General features: G+C 40.2%; 2 protein-coding genes across 8 annotated transcripts in view; one reads left to right on the top strand and one right to left on the bottom strand.

The window, feature by feature from the left end:
• Positions 1-8844, top strand: part of ADAT2 (adenosine deaminase tRNA specific 2) — a 107152-nt gene extending 98308 nt beyond the window's left edge. For 5 of the 6 annotated variants that reach the window (XM_073789677.1, XM_073789675.1, XM_073789674.1 and 2 more), the window contains one exon: positions 8106-8844. The gene's annotated coding sequence lies outside the window, so the exon portion shown is untranslated. The remainder of the gene's footprint in view (positions 1-8105) is intronic. The other variant, XM_073789676.1, reaches the window with a different exon arrangement.
• Positions 8845-10304: 1460 nt separating this feature from the next.
• The window catches only part of AIG1 (androgen induced 1), a 239652-nt gene continuing 234063 nt past the window's right edge, over positions 10305-15893 (bottom strand). For both annotated transcript variants that reach the window (XM_019951922.3, XM_019951921.3), the window contains one exon: positions 10305-10981. In XM_019951922.3, the coding sequence (XP_019807481.1) occupies positions 10944-10981 (38 nt within the window). In that variant the 3' untranslated portion in view covers positions 10305-10943. The remainder of the gene's footprint in view (positions 10982-15893) is intronic.

The raw sequence follows: 15893 nt of genomic DNA, 5'->3' as shown, positions 1-15893 counted from the left end.
TTGTTCATTTCCTGTTTCATTCATTTTTGTTCTTATTATTTCCTTCTGTCTTTGATTTCAGGTTTGTTTTCATTTCTTCTCCTACCTGTTAAGGTAGACGATTAGAGAATTGGATTTAGACTTTTTTTTTTTTTTTTTTTTTTTGCGGTACGCGGGCCTCTCACTGTTGTGGCCTCTCCTAGACATTTTTTTTTCCCTAAAATAAGTATCTGTAGCTATAAATTTTCTTCTAAGCACTATTTTAGTTGTAGCACACAAACTTTTTTTTTTTGCGGTACGAGGGCCTCCCACTGTTCTGGCCTCTCCTGTTGCGGAGCACAGGCTCCGGACGCGCAGGCTCAGCGGCCATGGCTCACGGGCCCAGCCGCTCCGCGGCATGTGGGATCCTCCCGGACTGGGGCACGAACCCGTGTCCCCTGCATTGGCAGGCGGACTCTCAACCACTGCACCACCGGGGAAGCCCAGCACACAAATTTTGATATGTTGAGTTTTCAATATCACTTAGTTCATTTTAATCCCATTGTAGCTGAAGAATATACTTTAAATGATTTCAATCCTTTTAAATATTTGAGACATTGTATTGCTCAGTATATGGTCTGCCTTGTTGTATGTCCTGTGTGTACTTGAAAAGACTGTGTATTCTGCAGTTGTTACTAGGAGTGGTCTCTGTCAATTAGGTTAAGTTGGTTGATAGTATTATTTAAGTTTCTATACCCTTACTGATATCTTGTTTAACTGTTCTATCAATTACTTACTGAGTGTTGAAATATCCAATTACAATTGTGGATTTGCTGATTTCTTTTTCAAAACTGTGAGTTTTTCCTTATATATTTTGACACAATTGTTAGTTGCACGCACATTTAGGATTGTTATGTCTTTTTGATGAATTAGCAATTTTATCATTATAGCATGTTTTTCTTTATTCTGGTAGTATTCTTTGTTGTGAAGTTTATTTTGTCTGTTGTTAATTTAGCTATTCTAGCTTCCTTATGACTAGTGGTGCATGTTACATATTTTTAATCCTTTTATTTTTAACCTGTAACTTTATTTTAAAAATGGATTCCTTATAGGCAGACTATAGTTTGGTCTTGCCTTTTTACTCAGCCAGAAAATTCCTAACTCTTATTGAAATATTTAGATTCATGTAATTATTGAATGGTTGGGTGTAAATTTAAAATCTTATGATTTATTTTCTATTTGTCCCATCTGTTTTATGCTTATTCTCCCCTTTTACTGCTTTCCATTAGATTATTTTTTTTAACTTTATTGAGAAATAATTCATGTACAATAAACTGCATTCTTTTAAAATGTACACTTGATAAGTTTTGATAGTTGTATACACATATTGAACCACCACCACAATCAAGATACAGAACACTTCAATAATTGGGCATTTTAATATTCCGTTTTATCTCCACCATGGGTTTATTAGCCATATCTCCCCTTTTTAGTAGTTGCCTTCGGATTTACAAATTACATCTTTAATTTATGACAGTTTGTCTTCAAAAACAGTATACCAATTTCTGAATTATGGAAGAACCTTACAAAGTTTCCTTCTCCCATTCTTTGTGCTACAAGTTTTCATACATTTTACTCCTACATGTGTTTTAAACCTCACAATGTATTGTTTTATTTCTGCTTTAAACATTCATTATCTTTTAAAGAGATAATAACATGAGAAAATGACATATATTTACTCACAAATTTGCTCTTTTTAATATTCTTCATTCTGTGTGGACAGCCAAGATCCCATCTGGTTTCATTTGCCTTCTGCCCATACTGCAGGTGTAGTGCTGATGAAAGATTCTCTCAACTTTAGTATGTCTCAAAAAAAATCTCTATTTTGCCTTAATTTTGGAAATACATTTCTCTGGGTATGTAACTTTAGGTTCACTGTTATTTTCTCTCAGCACGTTAACGATGTCATTACATTTCTTTGAACTTGATAATTTCTGAGAAGAAATCTATGATTCTTATCTTTATCCCTTTCTATGTAATCTGTCTTTTTTCTACGGACAGTTTTAAGATTTCCTCTTTATGACTTGCTTTCAGTAACATGATTATTATTTCTCTTGATGTGATTTTCTTTGTTTTTATCCTGCATGGGATCTGTTGAGCTCAGATTTGTGGATTTATAATTTTCAACAAATTTGGAAAAATTTCTGCCATTATTTATTCAAATATTATTTTCTGCCTCCTCCCCTTCTCTTCTTTTTAAAAATAGGACTCCAGTTATATATATATAGTTCCACAAGTCACTGAGACTGTGTTCATTTTCTTCCTCCAGTCTTTCTATTCTCTGTGCTTCAGGATGGATAATTTCTATTGCAATGTTTTCACATTCACAGATCCTTTTTCCCCTACATTCTCTAATCTTCTGTCAATCCCATTCAGTGTATTTTTTATACATAAAGTTTTGTTTGCATTTTTAACATCTTCCTTTTTTTCTCCCAGTCATGTCAACTTTCCCTCTGTCTTCTCAACCTATGGACTACATTTATAATAGTCGCTTTAATGTCCTTGTCAGGTAATTTCATCTCTATCAATTCTGAGTCTGTTTCTATTGACTGACTTTTCCCTTGGTTTGGGGTCAAGTTCTCCTGCATCTTGCGTGTCTAGAAATTTTGGTTGGATGCCAGGCATGATAAATTTGGTCTTGAGTGTTGGATTTTTGTTTTGTTTTGTTCTTCCTTAAAGGGTAGTGTTCTTTTTTCTCTCAGGCAGTTAGTTTCTGAAGATCAGTTTAATAATTTTGAAGCTACTTTTAATGCTTTGAAGAGTGGGACTTGAGTAACATTTACTCAAGAATAGTGACTCATACCTGACCCTTCATGCCCTTTCTGTTCAATGAGGTCTCTTTACTCTGGCTGGTGGGAACACGAATTATTCCTGGCCTTAAATGGGCTCTTGGATTTATTCAGTTTATAGACCCTCAGCAATGGTTCTTTTCCTCAAACTGTAGAGCTTCATCCTACTCATGTGAAGACTGATATTCAGCCAAAGACTAGAAGGAACTCTATGCAGATTTCTGGAACCCCTTCTCTTCAGAGCTCCCTTACGTTCCAGGACTCTCTCCACAAATTCTACCGCCTCAGGATCTCTGAACTCTGGGCTCCTTAACTCAGTGAGACCCTCCGGGGTTTGTTTGAGCTTCCCCTCCCAGTGCTATGATCTGGGAATCGCCTCCAGGCAGAAAGCCAAGGCGATTAAAGGGCACACATAGTTAATTCTCTTTCTTCAGGGACCATAGTCTTCAGCAGCTCCGTTGACCAATGTCTGAAAATTAGTTCTTTTATTATATTTTAACAATCTTTTCTAGTTTACAGTGTGGGAAAGGTAATTCCAGACGTTATCACTTCTTCATGGCTGGAAGCAGAAGTCCCCTAGACACAATATACTTTCTTCCAACTTTGCCTTAATATTCTGCTTTGAGTGCAGAATACATGCTGCAAATTGCCAGGTTCTATCACAGATGCAAACTCTATTTATTACTGGGCTTCCGCCCCTCATCCCTACCACCCTCAGTTCTCAGAAACTTTTACCCAGACTTTCAACTAGACTTTTGAAATCAATACAGGGACTTCCTAAATTATAATTTAACTAGTGCCAAGATTATAGTCTCCAGTTGAGCCAATTTAAGTGGAAAACTCACTTCTTAGAGGTACAGTCTTTTAGGGTATCTGTCTTTGGAAAACCATTTTGTAATATAAAAATTCCAAAATTACTGGTAACCATACCACAGAATTTATATATGTAAAAGGAGTGGTAAAATGGTGATGAAGGACATTTGGCTTCCCTGGAACTGCCAACCAGAATTATGGTTCAGGATAAAACTTGCCAAGTGTCTCACCTTTTCAGTTCAGACAACTGCCTTCTTGATGCCAGTCCCACATTGTGAGATGTGCTAACGGAAGGCCTCCAGCAGAACCAGTTTCTTAAACCCCACTACTTTGGTCTTTATAGAATAAAGAACACAGTGGGGACAAGGGTATTAGACTTCTGAAGGAAGGTTCATGACGTATTAACAATGCCTTTTCCTTCCTTCCTTCCTTCCTTGCTGGAGAGCCTGGGAGACAGAAAGCAGGGAGATTTCTATTTGTTCCACCCTCTTCTGTTGAAATCTGTGTTGCCCCAATTCCCTCCACCCTCAGTAAGAGCTGTGGGGTTGGGGGTAGGGTTGTGTGCCATGGAGCTGACAGAGCATTTGATGCTGCTGCTGGAGCTGTGAGAGAGGGTGCTCCAGAGCAGCCTGGGTACCCACCCTTGGCTTGGCAAGGATGGAGGAGTGCCTGTCAGAGAAGGTAGCTGGGGCTGGACAGAAGCAGAGACCTTGGGGTGGATTGCTTGTTGCCTTGGAAATAGGGGAGCAGAGGACAGGGGAACTGTGCGAGGGTGGACCCTCGTGGAGCTCCCTAAAGAGCTGACAGTTTCATCCCCACTCTGAAGCCAGAGTCAACACTTGTTTCCAGCCCCTTGGTGTCTGACTGAGAGGCAGAGAAGGGAGTTGCCAGCTCTGATGTCATTTTCTCTATAAGCAGAAATCCCTCCCTTTTTCCCCAGGCACAGGGAGGAGAGAGGGGGGATGGGGAAGTTTTGACAGTTTGGATTTCAAAAAGCACAGGATGAAATATTAAACCTGAATGGGATGAAGAAATAAGGTGTCTGGCTCAGGTGGGATGTAGGGTTGAGGGCCCAGAACATTTAGCGCTGCTTGATAATGAATGAATTCCATTCTTGCAAATATCTATATTTAGATTGTTCTTTCAAACTTATTAATATGCTTGTGCATGTATGTAAAACTGGAGATAGCAGTATAAAACTCTTACGTTGTGTTTGATTTTACATGCTTGCAAAATTCCCTTGAGAGAATATTGCTGCATGGGTTGATTTGACTGGGGCTTTGAAAATGTATATTTTCAATAAAGCTTGGACATAAGATGGCTACCTCTCTTCCTGGCAAATCTCCCTGTAGCTAACATAGGCATTTGTTATTACTCCAAAATCCTTCGAATTGTACTTGAAATTAGAGTTATCTGTCTCAAAAATTTTCATTGCTTAGTTGATGAGGAGGCAAAGCATCCAAGTGTCTTTGGAAGTTTCCATGGGGACTTCTTCAATGACCCTCAGCACTTCCATTTCAATAGATGAGATTCTGAGTGACTTTGACAGGCTTTCAGCACTGGGTAATTGGTTTGGCTTAGTGAAGGACAGCAGTGTTGGTCACTCAATGATTAGAAAGTCACAAATATGAGTTAGATATTACCGTGTGGCTATTACTCTGTGTGTAGAGGGGTGTGTGTGTGTGTGTGTGTGTGTGTGTTTAGCATAGCACAAGTCTAGCCCACATAAACATATAAAAATGCTTAATGATAACATATGTTTCTTATTGCTGCTGTAAAAAATTATCAAAACTTAGTGGCTTAAAACTCAAATTTATTACCTAACAGTTCTGGAGGTCAGAAGTCCAAAAGTCAAGGTGCTAATAAGGGCAGTATTGAGGCTCCGGGGGAGAGTCTGTTTCCTTGCCTTTTTGAGCCTCTAGAGGCTACCTGCAATCTTTGGCTTGTGGCCTCTTCCTTGTGTCACTCCAACTTCTGTTACCATGGTCACATGTCTTGTAATCACTGTGAGTCTCCTGCTCCCTCCTACAGGGACCTTTGTAATTATGCTGGATACACTGGATAATCCAGGGTAACCGTCACATCTCAAAATCTTTACCTCAATTCTATGTCAAAGTCCCTTTTGCCATGAAAGGTAAGATATTCAAAGGCTCTGGCGATTAAAGGATGTGGACATCTTTGGGGGATGTTACTACCATGTCAAATTAACTAAAAAAGCAAAAAATCATATGATCTCATGCACCTGTAAAACGTTAAATTCCAACAACCGTTATGATCATGACTTCCTATCTGTCTATTGCCCTCATTTCCCTGTCTGCAACCTTATTGAGACTGCCAATCTCTGGACCATTTTACTACGTCCCAATGTTGGTCCTCTGTCTTTCCTCCTCAGTTCCTTCTAGACCCCATGGTTCATCCTTCCAACCATCCTTGCCAATGCCCTTGGCTCACACCTGCTTGTTCTTTTGTGACACCTACTTTCAACTTCTTTATGATGCCTGGTTTGTTGAAGTCTCTTGGAGGAAATCCCCAAATGGTCCTTGTTATCACCAAGGTAAATTCATGATCTTTGAGGGCCCTCAGTGTGGGCTTGACAGCTTTCTATATTTTCATAGTCTAGGCCACTCTTTTAGGGTATGTTATAGACTCCAACTCCATTCTCTGTTCTCTCACTCTCTTCAGACCATTCTTTGAGGAAAAAATTGCAGCCATCAAAGCCACCAAAAAGAAGTCCATGAACTTTGCCCTTTGTCCTGCAAACTCACTTCCAAGGACTTTTGTCTCTTTCCTCTTTTCTGTGACAGTGGGAGAGGTGTTTCCTCCTAAGGCTAACCCAGAATAGTCACAAACCAGGAATATCCACAATTGATTCACATTCCCCTCGCAGACTGTGTTCTACAGGTCTAAGTTCTGCTTTCAAAATGCCATTCTGGGGCTTCCCTGGTGGCGCAGTGGTTGAGAGTCTGCCTGCCGATGCAGGGGACGCGGGTTCGTGCCCCGGTCAGGGAGGGTCCCACATGCCGCGGAGCGGCTGGGCCCGTGAGCCATGGCCGCCGGGCCTGTGCGTCCGGAGCCTGTGCTCCACAGCGGGAGAGGCCACAGCAGTGAGAGGCCCGCATACCACAAAAAAAAAAAAAAAAAAAAAATGGCATTCTGTGGGATTCCCTGGTGGCCCAGTGGTTTGGACTCTGCACTTCCACCACAGGGGGCATAGATTCAATCCCTGGTCAGGGAACTAAGATCCTGCATGCCTCGGGGTGTGGTCAGAAGAAAAAAAAAAAGGCATTCTGTAATTGCTAGCTCTACTTCTTTACCATCCACTAATGTCAATGACTCCTCAATTCTCTGGAATCTAGATTCTATCCCTACAACTTCACTGAATTGGCACCTGACCCACATACAGAAAAATCCAAAGTCAAGTTCATTATCAAACCCATCCCAGGCTAATTCTCCTCCAGGTTTCTTATTTAAGGAACTAGTGCTCTCATTAGCTTGACTGCATCCTAGATGGTATTCTCTCAATTACCCTACAGTATAGCAGCTACAAGACCTGAAGATTCAATTTCTTAATATACGTTATATTCAATTTCCTCATATATATTATATATAAGTCAATTTCCTAATACCTATATTATACATAAACTATACATATTATATATAATATATACATACTTTTCCCATATCTCTATTATAGGACCAGATGTTCATCTATATTTTCTTATATTTTTTATACTTTTTTTTTTACATTTCATTATTTAATCTATCTGAAATTTTATGTGTGTACGTTTTGCGTGTGTGTGTGTTTTAAGGGAGGAATCTAGCTTTTTCTTTCTTTACCAAATTTGTTGTAGCACCTTTCAATCATTTAGTATGCCATTGCTGATTTGAAATGCTATCTTTATTATTTACTAAATGTATATATATTCTAGGACCTGTTTCTGGGTTTGCTTTCTATTTTATTGATTTTTCTCTCTATTCTTGAGCCATACCACACTATTTTAGTTATTCCATTTTTATAATATGTTTTAATAGCACAAGTATGCTTGAATTATGTGTCATTTTCAAGATTTTTCAGTTGTTTTTACCTGTTTCTTCTGTTAAATGAAGAAAAAAACTTTAGCAATTTTAGAATGGAGTTATATAGTACTTATAAATTATTTGGAGGAAGAAATAACCTCTTTAAGAATGGAGTCTTCTTTTCCAGAATTTAGGATATTTTTCCATTTTTATTTGTCTTTTTAAAAAGTCCCTCAGGAGAAAAATATACATCATTTGGTCATGAAAAATTGTCATTTTATTATAGTATTAGATTTAGGTTGCTGGTATTTTATCTATGATAAGCAAAATTTTGGTTTTATTTTGAGGGGTATATTAAGTCTGAAAAATAATTTGAGAAGCTTTTCATTGTTCTGTACCTTTGGTACAATTTCTTGTTAAATGCTTGCCTGTTAATTTGCATTAGTTAATTATTACTTCTTGTTCCAGAAGTGGATCTAGAAGCACATTCCTCCTCCTCTCCCCTCCTCAAGAATGTGGATGATGGAGTCGTCTTTACACTTGCACGTAGAGAAAAGGGTAAAGCGTGAACATCCTTTTGAGCACTGGTGGGGTTAAGCCAGAGGTTCCAAGCCAGAGGGAGAAACCGCAGGTCACTTTTTTCTCACCCCTCATTGATTATAGAGCAAGTAGTAGAGTCATCCCGATGGATTCTGCTCCAGGACAAGCCTGGAGCTTCTGTGAAGGGTCAGTGGGTGCATTGGCAGCACCTGGGCTGGGTAGGCATGTCTTAGCACATTCCCTGTCCCTGGCGAGACAGCCCTGGGTGTCCTGCCAGAAGTGTGGCCAGAGTTCAGGGCCTGGAGTTCCCAAAGCAAAGATGACCCACCATGGGAAAACCAAACCAAACCCCAAATCTGATCGTATGATCTTATTTCAAACCTAGCAGTGATGTATAAATCCAACGTGCTGCAGTATAAGTGAGTTGAATCAGCCTTAAGTCTAAAGCCCCACAGGTGTCAACTCCTTTAGGTGTTGGTTTGGTGGCAAAAAGTAGAAAAGTGTTATTTGCTAAAGAAGAGGGGTAGTAACAGGGCTCCAGATGAACTGTCCCAGAAAGTCTTTAAAAATATTCCATTCCTTGAGGTTTCTTCATTCTGAGAGTCAACTGGAGAAATAATTTCCTTTTAAATGGTGGTTTTTCTTCTTTCCTGCCTTTTTTTTTAAACAACATTTAATTTTCTGTTAATAATATCAATTCTATAGTTACATAAAACTTTTTTTTAAAACATAGACCTTTCTCACTTCAGGTCAAAATATAACTTATTTGATGCTAGATGTAACACACAAACATCTCAGAAAAATAAGTAACACTGTCACGGACATCTTTATCTGGTTTCTGACCTTAAAAGGGAATGCCTTTGGTATTTGAGATGACTATTTCTTCTCATGATATGAGATATTTTTATATTACTAACGGTATTATCAAAAATAAATGTTAAAATTTCTCAAAAGCCTTAGAGCAACTGTGAAGAGAATCATATGATTTTTTCTTTGTGAACTATTGAGGCAATGTTTTTAACAAAAATCCTAATATTAAGCCAGCCTTGAATTTTTAGAATAAACCTTACTTTTGAAAAATGATTTCTATAGTGTTGGGTTTATGTTGCTGATATTTTAGCTAAAGCAAGTAAAAAAGTTCTTTATTTGCATGTTACCTTTGTTTTGAGGGTTTTATTAACTTTGAAAAATAATTTGGGAAGTGTTTCATCATTCTGTAATCTTGGAACAGTTTAATAAACATGAGAATTGTTACTTGAAAGTTTTCAAGAACTTGCTCATAAAATACTCTGGACCCAACTCCTTTTTCGGAGCTAGTTAATTGAACATTAAAAAAAAATGGCTTTCCACAGGGAGATCAGCTCGGAGCTTTGTGACCACCTAGAGGGGTAGGATTGGGAGGGTGGGAGAGAGATGCAAGCGGGAGGAGATATGAGGATATATGTTTATGTATAGCTGATTCACTTTGTTATACAGCAGAAACTAACACATCCTTGTAAAGCAATTATACTCCAATAAAGATGTTAAAAAAAATGGCTTTCACGAATATCAGTCATTACATCTTTCTAATTCTTATTGAATCCATTTTCCTTGAATTTCATTGGCTTCTAAGAATTTGTCATAGAGCTATAAGACATATTTTTATAATTAAAAATTTGTTTACATCTGTGCTTGTATTGCCAAGTGGTTTGTGTTTCTCTCTTTTCAGTTAATATATCAGTAGTTTCATATTTTAATGCTATTTGTATAGATGAGATACTGCATTTATTAATCAATTTATTTATCAATTCTGCTGGTTTTTTTTCTTGCCACCTTACTTAATTTCTGTTTTTATTTTTATTTGCTCCTTCCTTATACTTCTCTAAGATTTATTTTTAATGTGTTTTCTACTACCTATTTGGCATTAGTATTATTTAAAAATCGTTATGGTCAAAGACTTTGTAAGTTAGCTTTTCTTTTCAACAAAATTATTCTTTTTGGATTTATCAAAAAGATACATATTTTTAAAATAAAAAAATTGCAAGAACCAGGCTCGGTAAACCCATTTTCAACAGGTAATAGAAAAAAAATAAGAAAGGAAACACCAGTGTTGTTAGGGGTTTGAGATGCACCATGCAGGCATTAGGCTAGGGGTTGCTTGCTCTTTATTAGTTATAGTTTGCATCTAGGAAATATTTCACAAAATTAAATCATGAGATCCAAATACACTCAGGGTTTTAACTAAATCAATGCAATTATTACTAATATTGCCTTGTTTGAGACAACTGTGACATTATCGCAATAGGGAACATCCATCTCGTTTCCTCCAGGCTTACGCTTACATTCTTCAGCCTCCTGTAAGGACTAAATAAATACATGAATGCTAGGCTTCACATCTGCTCCTTTGACTTTCACATATTTCTCAACAAGAAACACAATAGGATTCTATTCTTCCTTGATTAAATGGAATTACAATTGCAAAAATTAAAATCCAATTTTAGTTTTAAAAATTAGAAGGAGTAAAAAAAAGAAAAAAGATGTTATTATCAATAATGAATTTGGAAAGAATTCTTTAAAACACAACTGAGGGCAAGTTATTTTGGAAATATCTGTATTTTATTCTTACATATATATTTCTGCATAAAAGGTGTTCCCTCTCTCTGGGGCAGGGAGGTGAAGGCAGATTCCACTGGTTTCTTTCAGGCTTCCTCTCCTGCATTACCAATGCCCGGGGGTAATGAGTCTTCATTGGTGGCTACATCCTGCTCTTCCGTTTAGACTTAGATCTCATTCCAATTTAGGCTTCTCTTTCTCTTCTTCCATACCTAGAAATACAGGCAAAGTTCTTTATTTGGACATCAGATTAAACTAGGAGCAGGTTTGCCAAAGCTGCTTTAAAAGAACTCGCATCTCTCCACACTTCTCCCCACCCACGCTGCATGCCCATCCCTTTTCTCCTCGCTAAGAAGAAAAGTCATTTACAACTTTCTCCAGAAACTTCCTCAGTGACCTCCCTCCCTACCCTTCCCCCCAAATCAGGACATAACTTCTCTGAGACACACCCAGCTCTTAAGGCCTCTGGGAGTGAGGGACGCAAGTTAGTTCTTGACTCGTTGAGTTTGCACAGAAATCCCAACCGGACTGCCTTGTAACCAGCTTCTAGCAACAGGAGGTGTGGAGCTGATGAGTTTCAAAGAGCCCTCATTTATTTTTATTTTACTCCTGTCCCTTCCCAAGGCAAGGACTCTGGATTTTCAAAAGCAAATCTTTTTTGTTTATTTGTTTTGTTTTGTTTTTAAGGCCCATAGAGAGCTTATTAGCCACAAGAACTATTTATTTCCAGACCCACGTGTACTTAAACTCAAGTTCTCCCTCTGTTCTACCCAGGCCTGGTAGAACTATGTTTTTCTTCCTGAAAGACTCATACGTACCGGACCGGTAAGACCTTGCCTGTTATCTGTAATGAATAGTTAGTGATATTTCATTTTCCCAGAGATGAAAATATTTAAGTCATTCTCATAAATTAAAGATCTGGCAAATGCTCCCCACTTCTTTTTTCTTTTGCTTCTACTTAAACACCCTTCTCCTAACACCAAATTCTCAGAGCCTTTTGCTGGAATAAAAGAACCCCAGATACTGCATTGCAGGTTTTGTTGGTATTCTCTTATAAGTTGCAAATTCTCTGAAGGTAGAGCCCTTAACTGTTTTGTTCCTGATTATATCCCAAGCACCTAACACAGTGTCTGTCTGAGAGTAGGAGTTCAATTAAGCTTTATGGAATAAATTAATAAACGGTGAACATAGAGAAGGCCATAGAGAACTAGTGGTAAAGCAGTAGAATGAAACATGGAGGGTCGTCACGATAGGGCTTAGAGTAGGAGAGACACCCCCGCGCCTTCCCCCAGCTCCCAGCTCCTAGCACCATGTGTTTGTGTGATCAGGGTGGTAGCAGCGGAGCGCGGGTAACATTCTCAGAACAGGTGTCCTTAGACAGTCTTTTAGGCTTGGTTTTCATGACTAAGGAACTGGCAGAGATCTATAACACTTTTTCCAAAGTACTTCTCAGAAATCATGTTAAGGAAAACTTCAAATTGAAGAGTAAGGACGTCTGAAGGGAGGAGGAATAGGGTTGAGGGGGAGAAGGCAGGACATGGCTTAGTTGTTGGGTAACCAAGGCAAAGGCGGAAAAACACAACATAGATTCTGTTCAAACAGCAACACATGACTTGGGTCCCAGCTCCGTCCCATGTTCCCTCTCCTGTGGAGAAGCTAATAACTGCTTGCTTTTCTTTTCAAAGTCTCTTTTCTCCTAAGTGTTCTCCTGCAGATCGGTTGAGTTGGCAGCAATAGTGGAATCTTAAAAAGTGGGGGTGGAGAACAGGGGGTGTTCATTGACCCAGACAGGGAAAATGGCTCCCCACCTACTTTAGTCTGGCAGCTTTGAGGTGGAGGGAAAAAATTAGACAGCTGTAAATAATATTTGGAAGAACCAGAGGTATAATTTCCACACCACTAGCAAAAAGAAACCTGTCACAAAGCTGAGGCACGATGCTCTTTCAGGAACGCAGAGGAAGAGCTGATTGACCCTCAGGGAGTCGGTCACGTGTGGTTCCCCCATGCTGGGAGAGGGGCTGCAGGGCAGCGCTGGAACCCTGGAGGCCTGCGTGGGCCTGTGTGGGACATGAGCTGGGTGCGAGGCTGGGGGAGAACAGAGGCGGAGGTTTCTGTCACATGGGCGTGGCTCCGACCTCCTCTCCCTTCTGCTCTTTTACCTGCTTTCTCCGCCCTCACCCCAACCTTTCACTTTTGGACACTTGCATTTCTCCTTGTCTGAAATTTGACTTTAATAAGACTGGTCACCCCAGTCGGACACACTGGAATTAGAATAAATTTTTAGCTTAAGCACAGAATATTTCAGCAATTATAGGCTGAACTGTGTCTCCCTCAAATTCATGCGTTGAAGTCCTGATGCCCAGGACCTCAGAATGTGAGAGAAGGCCAAGGGTGTGTCTGCACAACCATGTGCTAAAGAGATGAGGCATGTGAATCATGGGTCCAAGGGACCGTCTCGGTAGAAGCCAGGGAGGACCTGTGGGGGACCTCTCATCTGATGATGTGGGACCCCACGAATTACATGGGAGAATTCTGTACCAGCAGAAACACTGCCAGCCTGGACTGAAAGAGACAGAGACAGGTTGAAATAAAGGAAGAAGGAATCTGAAGGTGGCTCAGCGGCTGGCTGCTCCTTGGCCCCCGAGGGCGGCCACCCAGCGCCTAGAGTGCAGGGCCACACCCCTCTTCCTGATGAGACCTGAGGGTATGGCATTCAGCCGAAGAGGATTAGTCTCAAGCCTTAAACTCGGAATTTGTCCTGCTGGCTTTCAAACTTGGTTGAGGACTGTGACCCTTTTCTCCCTATGGTTCTTTTTTTGGGAAAGGGGAATGTATGTTCTATGCCTGTTCCACCACTGGTTTTGGAAGTAGATACATTTCTGTCTGGTTTCACAGGTTCACAACTGGAGAGCAATTTTGCTTCAGGACGAATCATACCCCGGGTCTTAACCCATACCTGATTTGATGATATTTAAGATGAGATTTTGGACATAAAAGTTGATGCTGGAAATACTTTGGGGGTTGTTGGGAATGTACTTTGCATGAATGAAGGACATGAATTTTGCGGGGCAGAGGTAGAATGTTACGGGCTGAATTGTGTCTCTTCAAACATAACCCCTCTTACCTCAGAATGTGATTGTATTTGGGGATAGGGTCTTTTCCAAGTTAAAATTAGGGTGAGCCCTAATCAAATATGGCTGATGTCTTTACAAAAAGGGGAAATTTGGAGGTAGCCTCACGTATAGGGGAGCATGCCATGTAAACATGAAGACGGTCATCTACAAACCAAGGAGAGAGGCCTGGGACAGATCTCTCCCTCACAGTCCTCAGAAGCAACCAACCCTGCCAACCCCCCGATTTTGGACTTCAGGCCTCCAGAACTGTGGGACATTACATTTCTATTGTTTAAGCTATTTAGTGGTCCTTTGTTGTAGCTTCCCTAGCAAACCAATGTAACATCCACAAAACCACCTTGAGTTACTTTCTTTTCTTTTCTTCCATTTATTTTTTTAAAAAATATTTATTTATTTTGGCTGCGTTGGGTCTTCGTTGCTGTGTGCGGGCTTTCTCTAGTTGTGGCGAGTGGGGGCTACTCTTCATTGCGGTGCGTGGGCTTCTCATTGCGGTGGCTTCTCTTGTTGCAGAGCATGAGCTCTAGGTGTGTGGGCTTCAGTAGTTGCAGCACGTGGGCTCAGTAGTTGTGGCACGTGGGCTCTAGGGCACACAGGCTCAGTAGTTCTGGCTCGTGGGCTCTAGAGTGCAGGCTCGGTAGTTGCGGCTCACGGGCTTATTTGCTCCGTGGCATGTGGGATCTTCCTGGACCAGGGCTCAAACCTGTGTCCCCTGCATTGGCAGGCGGATTCTTAACCACTGCACCACCAGGGAAGTCTGAGTTACTTTCTTTTAAAAAGAGCAAATGCTTCATTGTTAATTTAGCCTATTTTAAGGGCTTTTTGTTCATAGTTCCTATCAGGCTGATCTGTTTTGTTATTTTATAAGCTAGATCCATGATTCTGAGTAAAATTTCTGAGCTCTCATGTGTCTGGGTTTCCAATGGTGATGTTTTACTAGAAATAACAGAGGATTGAACATCAGTCAGAAGGTGTTGACTTTGCAACCACTTATTTTGGTGGGTCACTTATTGCTGGGCCTCAGCTGCCTCTTAGTAAAAAGAAAAATTGGCATAGATGGTTTCTAATCTAATTTTTGATTCTAAGATTCTGTAATAATGTGATTTTTTATTTTGAAGTTGAAGCCAACATAACCAAAGGAAGGAAACTGAGCCATTAAAAATCTGTAAAGATGGATCCAAGGAAGGGGGCTCAAATGTGGTATTCCTGCTCCTTGGGGGGTTTTATTTGGGGTGTAATAAATGTACTCAGGATTGTAATACTGTACTTGATTGTAATCAGTTCCTTCTAATACACACACACACACATGCACATACAGAAACGACTGCTTTTAATCAACAGTTTCAAACTCAACTACCTACAGAACCAAGCCACTGTAAGGGAGCAAAATGGCCTGGTGAGAACTAGGGAAAATTAAAGGGCCATCTAACGGGGGCAACTGATAGTTCTAATCCATTGTTGCCAGAAGAGGATAGTGGGCTTGGTGTTGCCAGATGTTAAAATACTTGATTAGCTGAGAAATCCGGCCTCTATGTGAAATCTCCCAATTTTTAAATGTTGGTTCAGGGGGCTTCCCTGGTGGTGGAGTGGTTGAGAATCTGCCTGCTAACGCAGGGGACACGGGTTCGAGCCCTGGTCTGGGAAGATCCCACATGCTGCGGAGCAACTAGGCCCGTGAGCCGCAACTACTGAGTCTGCGCGTCTGGAGCCTGTGCTCCGCAACAAGAGAGGCCGCGATAGTGAGAGGCCCGTGCACCACAATGAAGAGTGGCCCCCGCTTGCCGCAACTAGAGAAAGCCATCGCACAGAAAGACCCAACACAGCCAAAAATAAATAAATAAATAGACTTGTGTTAAAAAAAAAAATGTTGGTTCAAAAACAAAAATCCTATGTAGGCCTAACAAAACTTTTTGGCAGGTAAAATTTGGAGGAGGCCATCAGTTCGCAATCACTCTCATAAACAAAAAAAATGCGCTCGACACAAAACATCTGC

This window comes from Tursiops truncatus, chromosome 12 (assembly GCF_011762595.2).
Source record: "Tursiops truncatus isolate mTurTru1 chromosome 12, mTurTru1.mat.Y, whole genome shotgun sequence".
Taxonomy (NCBI): Eukaryota; Metazoa; Chordata; class Mammalia; order Artiodactyla; family Delphinidae; genus Tursiops; species Tursiops truncatus.
Note: the sequence above shows the minus strand (reverse complement) of the source record. Positions and strands in the feature narration are given on the sequence as shown.